Source organism: Mytilus trossulus, chromosome 2, assembly GCF_036588685.1.
Source record: "Mytilus trossulus isolate FHL-02 chromosome 2, PNRI_Mtr1.1.1.hap1, whole genome shotgun sequence".
NCBI lineage: Eukaryota > Metazoa > Mollusca > Bivalvia > Mytilida > Mytilidae > Mytilus > Mytilus trossulus.
In genome coordinates, this window is record NC_086374.1 from 33,656,575 (window position 1) to 33,673,153 (window position 16,579).

At 31.1% G+C, this 16,579-nt stretch overlaps 1 protein-coding gene across 1 annotated transcript; it reads right to left on the bottom strand.

The window, feature by feature from the left end:
• Positions 1 to 5,365: 5,365 nt before the first annotated feature.
• LOC134707056 (uncharacterized) lies at positions 5,366 to 15,829 on the bottom strand. The gene is made up of 6 exons (XM_063566540.1): positions 15,709 to 15,829; positions 12,510 to 12,626; positions 10,975 to 12,093; positions 10,254 to 10,340; positions 9,388 to 9,482; positions 5,366 to 7,095 (listed from the first exon to the last, which is right to left on the bottom strand). Exons 1-6 carry the CDS (start codon positions 15,734 to 15,736, stop codon positions 6,799 to 6,801), a joined length of 1,743 nt encoding a protein of 580 aa, XP_063422610.1. The 5' UTR covers positions 15,737 to 15,829; the 3' UTR covers positions 5,366 to 6,798.
• Between the last annotated feature and the right edge of the window lie 750 nt (positions 15,830 to 16,579).

A 16,579-nucleotide genomic window follows, 5' to 3' on the forward strand; every position in this document is an offset into this window, starting at 1 on the left:
CCCAAAAATTTCTGAATCCAGATTTTCCTCATACCTTATAGTGTTGAGTTTTGGAAAAATATAGTATGAATGTTAAGTGCCGGTCTGCCTAAGAATCAGACAGTGATGAAAACATGACAAAAAAACCCACTCAATTTGACATTGATTTCAGTTCAAAACATGTAGTTATGCACAAAATTAACATTTATTTCTGTTTTCTGTTCTGGTAATAGACGATACAATTTGGTTAAATGCACTAAGAATTAGCGAATAAGGGGAGATAACTCTGTAATTTGCTATCATTCTAACCAATATTCTAACCGAGTTATTTGATATTACCAGACACACACAAAAAAAAGACTAATAATTTTTAGCTCAGGATGATGGTTATTATTAAATAGAATGATTATCTCGGTGGGTTTTTTCTGATCATGTTTTAATTTTTACCTTAATTGCCTGATTCTTACAAAGACTGGCACTTAAGCATCGAAAAACTGAAGAATTATTTTTTTACCAAGACAAATCACCATCCATACTTTTGAAGTTAAATGGTCGTTCCCTTAAAATATGAATATCAGAGCCCCTACAAGGCATTGTATATTCTGAATTAAGGTTGTTTGGTTAAAAATGATTTGTATATATTTTAGAGGCAATATTATTTATGTAAGAACTACATTTCTATTATTTGAGGAAGTTTTTGTCTAAATGAACTAATTACTTCTATTCCATTTGACGTCCAATAGCTAGCATGCTCAAATAACTATGCATCTGATCTTCTGTATGTGCCATATTTCAGAAATTTACTAGATATTTTTTTATGAATTTTTGTATACAAGAATCTCATTTTGTGTATTTTGGTGCTCAATTGTAATTTTTTGATTTCATATTTTTATATTTAGGAAGTGCTAAATCGATTATACAATAAAAAGTTAAATTAATATTCACTTTCTTATTTATATGCTTTATATTTGAGTGAATGGATTAGTTTGTGCTAGTTTTTGGTTGAAGACTTGCAGCTTCTGAAATCCAATAAACTGTATCCTAAGAGTAGTGCAGTCAGCCCCAGTAATTTAAAATTTTATAACTTTCCATGCCATCTCTTGACACTGATGTGTAAACATGATTCAGATTGATTATCAGATGGTAGAATAGGATCTGAATAATTTATGAAACAAAACTGAGAAACAAATGTATACAGTTTGGTTTAAAAAAAATTGTAAGGGTTCTGCGGAACCCAGTGTCTCGCCTACTTTTGCTGAAAATCACAGGCTCAACAAAAATGAGGAAAAAAATCAATAAAAAATGTTCCTTTTGATACTATCTTTTGATTGTAAGAAGCTTCTGAAGTTCTGTCCAAGTTTGGTTAAAATCCAGGATAGTTTATGAATCTAATAAATGTTTAAAAACTTTAACTGCAGACTGTATGCTATGTTAACTGGAAGAAAAACTTATGTTAACTGGAAGAAAAACTAAGTCCATTTATAAGTAAAATACAGATACACAGGTACAAAATATTAACAAAATTTCCTTCTAAATTCTAGCTTTTGATCATAAATAAGCTTCTGTCTAAGTTTGGTACAAAGTAAAAGGAGTATAAGAAAGTTATTAAATTTTAAAAAAATTTAACCACAGAGCAAATGTGTTGTTTCCTGGCAGAAAATTTAAGTCCATTTAAAAGTAAAATATGGAAAAAACAGATTTATTTTTTTACAAAATTTACTTCTGTATATTATCTTTAGATCATAAACAAGCTTCTGTCCATGTTTGGTACAAACCCAGGATAGTTTAAGAAAGTTATTAAAATTTTAAAAACTTTAACCACAGAGTGAATGTAATGTTTCCACCATAAAAACTAAGTCCATTTATAAGTAAAATACGGAAAAAATAGAATTTTATTTTTACCAAATTTACTTCTGGATACTATCTTATGATCATAAACAAGCTTCTGTCCACGTTTGGAAGTAATCCAGTATAGTTTAAGAAAGTTATCAAAATTTCAAAAACTTTAACCACAGAGTGAATATTTGTGGACGCCGCCGACGACGACGGAATGTAGGATCGCTTAGTCTCGCTTTTTCAACAAAAGTCGAAGGCTCGACAAAAATTAATCACTAGTGTTCCTCTAGAATTTATAAACAAAAATAATTTAAAGTTCGTCCATCTTCACTCAACAGCCCTCTTCCATTTGTTTTATAGAAATGGCATGAATGGCAATCAAAACCTTATGATGGTACTCACTTGATATCTATAATGTTCAAAACTTCCTGAAAATTTACAGACAGATGTGTATATAGAAGTATAAGAAGATGGGGTATGATTGCCAGTGAGACAACTCTCCATCCAAGTAACCATTGATAAAAGTAAACCATTGTACTATAGGTCATTGTTTGGTATTCAAAACAAACATCAAGCTATAAAGGATTGCAAAAAAGACTAATGTAAAACTATGGAAAACCAAGCAAGTCTAATCTATATAAAAAAACAAACGAGGAAAGAAACCCTAATGAACCACATCTCTCACACTTCAGGACAGGTGCAAACAAATGCAGCAGGTTTAAACATTTTCATGGGACCAAACTTCACCCTTACCTAAAACAAGTGTCAACATTGGTCAACGTTAAGTTTTCATGGTTTGGTCTGTTTCATGTACTAGTATACAACAAGCAGTATGATAAATATATTTGGTTTATAGAATGAATAAATCATACACACAAGAAACAAATAAAATCTGGAAAACTGATAAGAAATACATGATAAAAAGTACCCTAAAGTAATAGGGTTAGTCATACATGCATGGCTAAAGGGGTTATAGTTAGCTCATATTGAAATATCAGTTCAAAAAAATCAACTTTATACTACTGTATGTAGTTGTTAGTTTTCATCATACTTTTCATATAAATTTTCCAGAATTCTAAATTTTTCCTCATTTACATAGATCATTGTGATACTTGTATTAAAACCTCTAATTTATCTCGGACTTTAAATATACTGAGCATTCTGTGAGTATTGCATGGCAATACATAGTCCCCAACTGTTAAAAAATTCATTGTTTCTAACTTTGATCTATAAATTGTCATTGTGTAAACTATATATGCCAATTTTCAAATCAATATCTTCAAGCATGACCAAAACAAGTGTAGAAAACTGATTATTTGAGTGTATTTTTTATTAAAGTCCTTAAACCATAACACTGCACAAAATAATCAAACCAGAACAAAATTCAAACATGATATGTAACTCATCATGATAACACCATACATCAAATATTAAATCAATATCTTCAGACATGAAACAAAGTATGATAAACTGATTTGCCCGACTGGTGGACAGACAGATGGACATGGTGCAAATCTTAAGTCCCCTACTACTTCATCTGTAAGGGACTAAAAACAATTATGATCAATAAAACAGGAGACAAATTTTCACTTTAGTCGACATACACCATGTACACCAAAGATTAACATCAGAGTAACAAGATTTTAAAATTACTTACAACCTTAATTGTTCAACAGATACAAAGACTGGTAGAAACATTTTTAACAATAGGATATCACATCTTTATCTTTTTCACTGATGCTGTTTATAGAACCTGTAAGTTAAGACCAGTTTAGATTGCCTCCATGTAATCTTTTCTAACTTATTTGTATGGTTTGTTCTTGTTTCTGTTTATGCACCAGCCCACTGTCTATGTTTAAAGGGGAGGATTCAGCATCCCCAGACATGTTTAAACCCTGTAACATTCTTTATATGCCTATCCCAAGTTAGGAGCATGTAATTCAATGGTGAATGTTGGTTGTTGTCTACCATATTAGTTTTTCATCAAAAAAGGATTCTTTTAAGTTATTTGACATTTTTGTAATGAATGCATGGGTCTTTATAGCTTGCTATTCATTACAGGTTTTGATCTCTTTTTGACAGTTATTAAAATGATCACTTCATCACAACAAGAGTGCACACACTGAAATGGCTCGCCTTCTTTACTAATCATTGATATTATGTTGATAGTCCTAAGTATAAAGCTTTAATACAACTGTCACATAAACTTAACATTAACCAAGATAACTAAACAAAGACCAATGAACCATGAAAATGAGGTCAAAGTCAGATGAACCATGCCAGGTAGACATGTACAGCTAACAATGCTTCCATACAACAAATAAATTTGACCTATTACTTAACATGCTTAAAGTTTAAGAAAAATAGACCAAAACACAAAAAGTTAACACTGTGCAATGAACCTTGAAATTGAGGTCATGGTCAAATATAACCTTTGGGAAAGACATTTAGATCATAATATATTTCAGTACACCAAATATAGTTGACCATTGGCATATAATATTAGATAAAAAGACCAAAACTTGAAAAATTAACTTTGACCACTGAACCATGAAAATGAGGTCAAGGTCAGATGACATCTACCCGATAGACATGTACACCTTACAATCATTCCATACAACAAATATAGAAGACCTATTGCAAAAGGTATGAGAAAAACAGGCCAAAACACAAAAACTTAACTATAACCATTGAACCATGAAAATGAGGTCAAGGTCAGGTGACACCTGCCAGTTGGACATGTACACCTTACAGTCCTTCCATACACCAAATATACTAGCCCTATTGCTTATAGTATCTGAGATATGGACTTGACCACCAAAACTTAACCTTGTTCACTGATCCATGAAATGAGGTCAAGGTCACGTGAAAACTGTCTGACGGGCATGAGGACCTTGCAAGGTATGCACATACCAAATATAGTTATCCTATTACTTATAATAAGAGAGAAATCAACAGTACAAAAATTCTGAACTTTTTTTCAAGTGGTCACTGAACCATGAAAATGAGGTCAAGGACATTGGACATGTGACTGACGGAAACTTCATAACATGAGGCATCTATATACAAAGTATGAAGCATTCAGGTCTTTCACCTTCTAAAATATAAACCTTTTAAGAAGTGAGCTAACATTGCCGCCGCCGGATCACTATCCCTATGTTGAGCTTTCTGCAACAAAAGTTGCAGGCTCGACAAAAACTGATTTATGTCGTTTATTACCTTTAAATATAAGTTGCCAAGGATTGTCCAGTTCTTCTTCCCTTTCTAATATTTAAACAGCTTATACAAACTGATTATGCAGCTTCCACTTTATAATTAGATTCTATATACAGCTCGATTAAAATTTTGTTTGTTGCAGACTAAACAAGAATGACATGAAACCACCTTTAACTTACACAGGACAATGTTTTTATAATAAGATAATATAAAATAAGACTGATTGGTAAACCAATGCCTGTGTGAATACTTTTGATAGATAAGATGTCACATGTCAACATCCTACTCAGGATACTGCCACAATGAAACTATATTTAAAGACATAACTGCAGCATTTGAGGAATCATTTATTAAAGTTCATCCATCATGTTTACATTCGTATGCTCCAACCTGTTGAAACTATTTCAAAACAATTTTTATCACACAAAGATAGTTCCATGTATCACACAATCTTTAAACATGAATATAATGTCATTTTTATTTCCTTTATGTATAAGGAAGAAAATGTGTCTATTGTTGTACAATATTACAAGTATGGTTTCATAAACATTTTACATTATATTTTTATTTTTTACATGAATAACATAATAACTTTACATACTTTTGACAGTAACATATTTATTTTTTTTAATAATTCTTTACATAAGAACATATGATTGTTTTGTACAGACTTAAACTTTAGAACTTATAGCTCTTTTTAAATTTACATTTACATAATATTTTTTTGTGTTTGATCACATTAATCATAATACGATGAATTTAATTCAAAGCTTACACATGTCTCACATATTATTAACACATTTATCCCATACGACATCATGAGTTCCTCATTTATTTTGCTATTTTTTTATCATTTTATTTATATTTTTCTTCTTTTTTTTTACACACACATTCTACATTTAAAATGTCAAAGTAATTTATTTCCAAGATTATTTATTTAAAATATCTTTATTAGCAAGAAAAATGGACTGTTTTTTTTTTATTTTGACTTAAAAAAATACTAAGAACTTAATTAATCTTAGAATTGAGTTGTAAATATTATTAATTTTTTTTTTAATTTTTATTGCTGAAATCTAACAAGTCCAGATCAAAATAACCAGCCTTGTTAGTATTTCGATTTTTTGTTAATATCATTTTCTGTTGGTCCACATAAGTTATATAAATATGGGTGTGTATGTGGAATGTGTGTTTTTTCTTTATAATTTTTTTGAAGTCTTAGTGCTTGTTTTTCTTAATCTTTCTGTTTGTTTTTATGGTGTGTGTTCATAAGGCTGGGCTTTTTTTGTTTATTTTATTTAGTTGAATTTTTTAAAAGTGCTTATATTCTTCTTTTCTTTTTTTTTCTCTGTTTTTTTTTCAGTTAGTATATATGCATATTTATTATTGGATTTTTTTTTTTTGTAATTTTCTAGAAGGTTAAGAGATTCTAAATCTGTGCCAGTTGTTTTTCCTTAAAATGCAACCTCTTTTGGACAAATATGGAGATAACAAAAGATGTGTCTTTTCTTATCTTCCTAAAATTTCAAACCCCTACATGACATTTTAAACTAAATTTTCTATTAATCATAGAAATTTCTATAAAAAATAAGAGTGAAATTTTAAATCCATTTGTGTTGAAAAGTTCAATTACTCTGCTAAATAGAGACACATATTTCTTACAACAGTTAAAGTTAATGTTTACAGCACTTACTCTACCAATTTGCATTTTAGTTGAAGAATTTTTACTACAAGATTTTGAAGACAAGAGGATAGCAATATTTGTGTTAACTATTCATTTGGTGGAATACTTGAGTGTGATGTTGAGCTTTCATGCATGACCTTTTTGCTGGAAATGGAAGATGCCAATTGTGTAGGTTTATCACCTTTCATGCTAAGAATGTTAATCTTCTGTTGTTTTAAATTAGTATTTTGATGTTTTATATTTTGAACCATCTCTTCTCTTTTCTCCTTAGAAAGTGAACTAAATGTATTGATAATGTTGGTTTGTTGCAGTTTCATCAATTTCCTCTGTAGATTGTACTGTTCAATCATACATTCTGAGTACTCTAACTGTGTGTTGAACTCCTAAAAAAAGTATGAATTTTTATTAAAATAAGATACAGTTTTATCACTTTCGTACACATGATTCCAGTTCAAACTTTCCAAGGCAAATGTGTACGATGTTCATCATATTCTACAGAATAAATATTTCTTTAGATATGGAAGTGATAACATGATTGTTTAGGTTTAGTTAGAATTAATGAATCAAATGTCATTGAATAGTTGACAGATAAATCAGTTTTTCACAAGCTTTTTTGAACAGGTACCCCCTCCCTATCTGATTGTTTTGAATTGAGAGAAAGTCCTTGCAGGATCATAACCAGCCCTAAATAGTAGCTACATTATTAGGAATCAGTTTCACAAAGCTTTACCTCTCAGTAGAACATAGAATATAATGAAAACAAGCATTCTGTGAGTATTGCATAGCAATACATAGTACTTGTCATGGTGTAAACTATATATTAACAAAAATCAAGTCAATATCTTCAACTTGTTTAAGCATGACGAAAAAAAGTGCTCAAAACTATTTATTTCAGTGAATGTTCTAAGCCCAAAGAACAAAACTTCACACAAAATCAACAGAGTAAAACAAAATTCCAACTTGATCTGTAACTTGTCTCAATGTCTTGCCTTCCTACTAATCATTGATATAATGTTGATAGTCTTAAGTATAAAGCTTTATTAAAAACTGTCACATAAACTTAACATAAACCAAGATAAATAAACAAAGACCAATGAACCATGAAAATGAGGTCAGATGAACCATGCCAGGCAGACATGTACAGCTAACAATGCTTCCATACAACAAATATAGTTGACCTAATACTTACAATTTAAGAAAAATAGACCAAAACACAAAAACTTAACACTGAGCAGTGAACAGTGAAAATGAGGTTGAGGTCAAACAAAACCTGCGAGACTGACATATAGATCATAAAATATTTCCATACACCAAATATAGTTGACCTATGGCATATAGTATGAGATAAAAAGACTAAAACTCAAAAACTTAACTATGACCACTCAACCATGAAAATAAGGTCAAGGTCAGATGACATAGGCACGCTAGAAATGTACACCTTACAATCATTCCATACAAGAAATATAGTAGATCTATTGCATAAAGTATGAGAAAAACAGACCAAAACACAAAATCTTAACTATAACCACTGAACCATGAAAATGAGGTCAAGGTCAGATGACCCCTGCCAGTTGGACATGTACACCTTACAGTCCTTCCATACACCAAATATACTAGCCCTATTGCTTATAGTATCTGAGATATGGACTTGACCACCAAAACTTAACCTTGTTCACTGATCCATGAAATGAGGTCGAGGTCAAGTGAAAACTGTCTGAAGGGCATAGGGATCTTGCAAGGTACGCACATACCAAATATAGTTATCCTATTACTTACAATAAGAGAGAATTCAACATTACAAAAAATCTGAACTTTTTTTCAAGTGGTCACTGAACCATGAAAATGAGGCAAGGATATTTGACATGACTGATGGAAACTTTGTAACATGAGGCATCCATATACAAAGTATGAAGCATCCAGGTCTGCTGTAGCCGCCGCTGCTGGATCACTGTCCCTATGTCGAGCTTACTGCAACAAAAGTTGCAGGCTCGACAAGAAAACTGTAAATGAACTTTCAAAATAAATTCTTCAAGCATGACGAAAAAAAGTGTGGAAAACTGATTATTTGAGAGAATTTCTAAGTTTAAGGACCATAACTCTACACAAATCATCAGACCAGAACAAAATTCTAACTTGATCTGTAACTTGTCATGATAAAACAATGCACCAACTATCAAATTAATATTGTTAAGCATTAAGAAAAAAGTGTGGAAAACTGATTTGCTAGACTGACCGTTGGACAGACAGAAGGACATAGTTCACACCTAAATTCCCCTTCAGTGGCTAATAATAAAAATTTGACCTGTTCTGGTTTATTTCATGCATACTACTGTATCACATTTTTGTTCTTTTTCATCCAGACTTAACTCTTCAAGTCTTTTTATGTATTAGGTTTATGAAATTGTATATTTTTGTAGATATTGTAGGTTCATTTATTTTCTTGGGTTCCAATTTCAGTTGCTTTAGGAAACTAATATTTTTTGTGGAAATTTATATTCACCAAAAAATTTGGCATATTCTACATATATTCCTGTATAATTTAGTAATGTGTTGAACTCTTAAATTTGTGGTTCCCCTGTTACCATGAAATGGGCGAAAATTGATATCCAACAATTAATAATAAATCTCAGAGTAGCACATATTTTCATTTTGTGAAAATATTACTATTAAGTTACCTGAACTAATTCTTTTCTTCTTGGAATCGCAGATGAATTCATGTCAATATCCTGCACACTTTCTGCCTTTGATTTCTCTCTTTCTTTAATATAACCTTAAATTAAAATATAAAGGGTTGTTTTTATCTCAAAAATCTAAAACTGTTGTTATTTGCAGAAAAAAGATGAAATTTTAATTACCCATAGGCCTTCCTTTCAAGTGTAAACTTAACATGAGTCCATGCTTCTCTTTTTTTTAGTTTAGTCTACACATGTGGATAAAGAGACTTTAAATAAATTTTTTAAAACCATAAAATGGACACTGGTCAACTTTAATTTCCTTGACTCTTTTGAAGAGTTAAAAAAATATGACTTTAAAATCATCATTCTACATCAGAACTTCTTCACAAAGATAAGACAGGAAAGAGCGTTAAGGTAAACAAATACAGTTATCCCTCCTTGTGCTGGCTCTCTCCCCTCATGTTTACATAGTTCTTAATCATTTTTCTATAATGATTATTCTTATCATTTTTTATAATGATTATTCTTATCATTTTTTATAATGATTATTCTTATCATTTTTTATAATGATTATTCTTATCATTTTTCTATAATGATTATTCTTATCATTATTTAAATGTTTAATAAAATCAGTATGTTAGATTACATGTGTTTTTGTGTAGATATTGTAAGCATTTTGTGAATTGTATTGATTTATAAACACTTAATTGGTCCTTAAATTGGGAATACAGAAATTTAATTTGATTTGACTTCTGGAATTATTTCCTATTTTACTCCTTAAACCTCCATAGAATTTTATCCAAGTATTCAACGTTCTAAATTATAATCCTGGTACTTTTGATAACTATTTAACATGAATTACTTACGATAAATTTCACTGTCTGTCTCTCCACCTTCTGCTCCATACACCTGTGTACCATTTTTCCTCATACATCCAAGTTGGTTTGATATATCTATAATTGACAGGAAAATAATAAAGAAACATGCATTACTGGTAGTAAATAAATATTAACTCAAATCAATTTTATAATATAATTCACAATATTCCTTGAATTTTAAAACTTATCAATGTAATTAATCTCTGTAACTAGCTTCTGACTTCGTAAATATAATTTTCTCAAAATAAATAAGCTTCCAAAGGGTATAGCATACATGCAATATAATTTCCCCTACCTGATGCAATAATTACATTGGATGAGTTTACATGTATATGGGACAAGTGTTTAAAATTAGTTACTGATGTAGTTGGAAATTTCCATCTGAAATCCCAATCCATTAGAGTGCCTTTATATCAATTTAAAGAGTGCTCTTAAAGTGTAATCCTTTCGCGCAAAGGGTGTACTTTTAAAGTGTAGCCAACTACCCTTAGAGTAGAGTGCCTTAGATTAAAAATTGCCCTGCTCTATTCAAAAGCTGCATCTTCTTCTCATATTTACCCTAATAACTGAACATCTTTAGATTTAAAACTAACAATCACAGTAAAGACCATGGCATATCAGCAAAGGGACCATCACAATTTAGAGTGGCCGTCTCAATTCATTGCCTGAGTCACAAGTTTGCTAAACAAAATGATATTGACTATCTTACCCTTTTCTAGACATTGTTTAATATCAAGTAAGGTCATTCTTTCATCAGGATCATGGTTCAGCAATTTTAAGATGATATGCCTTGTGCTACCTTGGACCACTTCTGGAATCTCAATTTCTTTTAGACGCAAGCCCTTTATAATTGGTTCTTTCTGTTGCTCTGTTGTGTTTTGTGGAAATGGATGTATAAGCTCATACAAGATGAATCCTAAGCTGTAAAGATCCACTCTCTTGTCATATCTGCGACTGATTAATTCTGGTGCACTGTATGGTAATGTGCCTATGTAATCTGTCATTACATCCTCCATTACTTTACCGCCATTCATATTTCTACACAGTCCATCTTGGTACTGAACTACATTTCTAGCACTCCCAAAATCACCAATCTTGATAATTCCATTCTTCAGGAAAATGTTTTTAGGATTTAAATCTCTATGCATTACTCCTGCCTTGTGAATATATTCCACTCCTTCTAATATTTCATTGAAAAATTTCCGTTTTAATTCTTTTGACAAATCTGCATTGTCAATTCTGTGTCTTAAGGTTATATTACAAAATTCCATTTGGATGACTAAGAGTTGATTTCCATCTGTTGAATGGCTTTCTTCATCTTGCTGTTCACATTGAACATGTTGACCATCCTCATCTTGTTCAAACTGGATTCCATCATCTTCCTCTTCTTGTGAGTTGTCATCCTCTTCTTGTGAGTTGTCATCCTCTTCTTGTGAGTTGTCATCCTCTTCTTGTGAGTTGTCATTATCTACATCAGCTGAAGAAACTTCCTCTGTTAATAGCCAGCTGGCATTATAACGTACTATATTTGGATGGTTGAACTGGCAAAAGACTTTAGCTTCTTTTGATATCAATTCTCGATCTTTGCTATGATGGGGGATTACTTTGAGAGCATAAAAGTTGTTATCAACCTTATGTTTGCATTTAAAGACTGCTCCAAATCCTCCTTGGCCAAGTTCTGAAAGCACATCAAAATCTTTTTGAATCCTTGCATTATTGGCAAATTCTTCAAGTGTTGGCAAATCCAAGCTCTGACAGCTACTTTGGGAATCAGTATTGTTAGAGTTATAAGTTCCGTTGTTAGAACTGTCACCATTGGACATTGACTCTACAAAGAAAACCATATATATACAATGTACATGTAAAGTTGAAAATATGTCTTAATAAGAAAAGGAATAAGAATAGTTTTATTTGTCAATCTAGACAGGCATGAAAAGCAGAATACATGTAGTTAAATTATGATATATACATTGTACATATGACATTGATGTTATTGATTACAGTGAGGAAAAAAAATATAACAAAAAGGAACAAAATTTATTATTGTCTAAATGCCTTAAAATCATATAAAATGTCCAGTGTCCATGACCTAATTTTTGGATACAATCTGCTTTGTTATTTTAAAAACTTAATAATTTATATCTTATAAATATAACATACATCAGTACATGAATGATTTATATATATGTTAATATTCATCAATGTTCATTTCTTCATGTAAATATGTACAATTTATACACTTGCCTGAAGAATCATTGTCTAGGTGACAATTCCTGCCAAACTCCACATCAAGAGAGAGAGGAATCTCATTTCTTGATGTGGAGTTTGATAATCTTGTGTCTTCTGTGTGTTCTTTTAAACCTATAAGAAGATTGGTTCAATCAATACATAATATATATATGTCATGTACTCCTTATCCAACTAAAAAGGGACATGTCCGTAGTGCAAATTTTATTTGTGAGGCACAGATAGTATTAATTAGTAGTTGGGTGTAAGTTAGGGCCAATAAACATTTTGGAAATTCCGATTTGAGATAATTTTGGACGATAGAAATCATTTTAGAATGGTTATCATATTCTTCCTCAGTACACAATGGGTCTCATTGGGGTCTAAGCTTGTCTATGAATTGGCTGATTTTTTTGTAAGCATGACACAAAGTCAAACTATTTCAAACAAAGTGAAAACAGGAAACGATTATGAAAGCAAAATATTGTTCTATGAAATATTGAACCACATGACAATATTTCATAACTATGTATCATGATATATTGTCCTGGTCTATGGAAAAATGTCCTGATCAGCACAAATTTGCAAAATGAAATTGTGTCTGTATATAGACAATATTTCACAGATGAATAGTATGGAATTTTGCCTTGTTAAAGGGAGTTATATTTAGTGTGAATTAAGACAATATTTTATGGATAAATACTATAAAATTGTGTCCTGTTAAAGGGAGGTTATATTTAGGTTATATTTCGTGAGTATTGAGACAATATTTCATAGACAGATTGTCATGGAATTTTGTCTCATGAAGGGGAGGTTATCAATACATGTATATATTCATGTATAATAGAAAAAATTTCTGCAACATGTGCCTGTGTATACATTTAGAAAATAAGCAATTGTCAGTACATAACTTATATTTGTACAGTATAATGTAATAAATTGAAACCTACTTTAGACAATTCTTTAATCTATCATATGCATTAACCGTTTGTAATGTTTCTAAGTATGCAAATTTGAAACCCACTATTATTTTTTTAGTTTTTTAAAATTGTTACACGATGATGACTGCTGTTCTCATATTCTGACTATTTCATTTATTGTGTCTGTTCAGTTATCGCATCATTGTAAATATAACGGAATTTGATGAGACTGTCATCAAAGTGAGAGGGTTGGCGCTATAGAACCAGGTTTAATCCACCGTTTTCTACATTTGAAAATGCCAGTACAAAGTCAGGAATATGGCAGCTCTTGTCCATTCATTTTTGATGCGTTTTGTATTTTAATTTTGCCATGTCATTATGGACATTCCGAATTGATTTTCCTCTTAGTTCAGTATTTTTGTGATTTTACTTTTTAGTTATAACATTATAAATTCTCTACTATACAAAACAATTTCCGTTATAAATCTAAAGATGTGCATGCTCGTGTTCTATTTTCAATTGTGAAATAATTCAATTAAAAAATATTTTCAAGCCAGTATTCTATAGTGAAGTATTGTCATGAACAGAATTTCATAGTGAAATATTGTCCAGAAAGAGGTGACAAAATCTCATAGATGAGGACACTATTTCATAATGAAATATTGGTCAAGACAAAATTTTAATGATGAAATACTGTCAGTAGACAATATTTTATATGATTTGTCCCGACAGACAATATTTCATGGAGGACAATATTTTATGTTACAAATGATTTGCAGGATACAGGATTCTAATAAAAAAATTGTTACATTGTAAGCTACAAATGTTTTTTTAATTCATTACTAGCCTCCCCATGCACTCCAAAATGAACCCCTACAAATGTAAATGTACATGTATAATGGTTAACTTTTATAAATTGTTATTTGGATGGAGAGTTGTTTCATTGGCACTCATACCACATCTTCCTATATGACCCCCTTCCTACATCTATGTACATATATATACTACATATCAGATTTAATTGATATCTAGCTGCTTTTAGAGGCCATCTTGAAAATCAAAATTTAAGTTGCACATAAATAATCATAAAATTGTTCATTTCCAAAAAAAAAAAACAATATATAAGTAATTTCAAGAGAAGCTCTACTGTGATAGTCGAGTTTGGTATATTATAACCCCGTTATAATTGATAGAATTTCAAACTCCTGTGGTTTTCCTAAACTTGCTCAAGCCACAAACGTGACAAAGTGATCACAGTCTCAACAGGTCAGGAATAACCACCAATTGGTGGATTATACCTCAATTGACGTATAATCCACCAATTGAGGTATATTGGTATAGACCAATTGACGTATAATGCAACTTTTTTGTAATAAAATGCTAGTGTGAGATAGGAGCATGATTTTGCAACTTGCAACCTATTTTATGACCCTTATTGAGTCTTCCAAAAGTTTCAGTTTTGTCAAAGCCTGCTGCATCTCTTGAGAATGCATGAGTTCAACAACTCTTTTGTTGAAACATTTGTACATTTGACCATGATTGACTCTTGATAATGAAAGTCAAGTATTAACAAAGAGCTCCATTCACCTGTTGAGTTGTACTCATGATCACATGACTGCAGACAGTAAGGATGTCTATTGACAGGTGATTACAGGTAAATTTGGCAATCAAGGATTGACAAGATAACAATACACCTTATCGCTATTTCCGCTTGACCTGAGAATCTGTTCCGCTTGCACTATTGGCATCATACAACAATCACTTTTCCATTGTGGCGTCAGACATTTTGAATTATGACGTCAAAATTTTACGGGACCCTGTGTGATGTCCAGTAATGGCGGACAAATAGCGATAAGGTGTATAGAAGAAACTGCAAATACAATTATTGATTAAATGCAATATGTTATGTCACTATACCAAACTAGGAATGTTTGACAAGTTTTCATACCATAATATGGTTTTAAGAAAACGATGCTCCATTTTGGTAGAATAATTTGATTTGAAAAACAAAGAAGTATACACAGTACACCAATTGGTCTATACCATTATATCTCAATTGGTGGATTACACGTCAATTGAGGTATAATCCACCTATTGGTGGTTATTCCTGACCTGCTCAAGTGCCTGTGAAAGTGATCTAATGTGAAAGTAGAAATATTTGTACATGCATTTTTCTAAATAAACTCTACAGTTAGTTATAAATAAGATGAAAAAACATTTAACATGGAACTTCAAAGTATCAGCTTGATAAACATGATAAGCTAAGATAGAAATGTTATCCTGTGTGATCGTTTTACCTTCTCTGTCTCTATCGCCTTGTTCCATATTCAGACTTCATGTTGATACTAAATATTGAGAATGAGAACGAACGAAACGAAACATGGACAAATTAAAACGAAACGAAATGAAAAATAAAATGACAACAACAAAAAAAGTTCATATAATAACAACCATACACATAGTGTGCTGTACACAGTTGTAAAGAAGAAAAAAAAGTTATCCACAAAATTTCCCACGTAAATACTCTAATATCGTTATCTCCACACTTGAAAAAGACAGTTTGGCTCTGATAGAATGGTTTTCTTCCAATCAAATGAAGGCAAACCCTGAAAAATTTCAAGCTTTGGCAATTGGCAAAAAAACAATGGGCAAAAACATTACATTTGATCTAGCAGGTAACAAAATAAAATGTGAAAAAGAGGTCAAACTATTAGGCATCACCATTGACTTTGAACTAAATTTCAACACGCATATATCAAACATCTGCAAAAAAGCATCCAGACAACTAAATGTATTAAAAAGACTTGGCAAATACTTAAACAAACTTGGAAAATTAACAATATATCACTCCTTTATCATGTCAAACTTTAATTTCTGTTCATTGTCCTGGCATTTCTGCAGCGAGGCCAACACTAAAAAAATTGAAAAAGTACAAGAAAGAGCACTTCGCTTCATTTACCAGGATCACAATAGCACATATGAAGACTTACTTTTAAAATCAAAAATGCCATCACTTAAAGTAAGACGCCTAAGAACCATGGCAATAGAGGTCTTTAGAACACTCAATCATGAAAATCCAGTATACCTCCATGACCTTATAAATATTAAAAAAACAAAATATTCTTTCAGATACCAAAATTTAGCTGAAATACCAGATGTAAGAACTAC

What these genes read in the sequence shown, in the direction of transcription:
- LOC134707056 (XM_063566540.1), bottom strand. Translation starts at nt 15,736, where the DNA reads ATGGAACAAGGCGATAGAGACAGAGAAG. An exon ending in AGGCGATAGAGACAGAGAAG is followed by an intron (nt 12,627 to 15,708) that starts GTAAAACGATCA and finishes ATCTTCTTATAG; the next exon opens with GTTTAAAAGAACACACAGAA. An exon ending in TAAACAATGTCTAGAAAAGG is followed by an intron (nt 10,341 to 10,974) that starts GTAAGATAGTCA and finishes TGTCAATTATAG; the next exon opens with ATATATCAAACCAACTTGGA.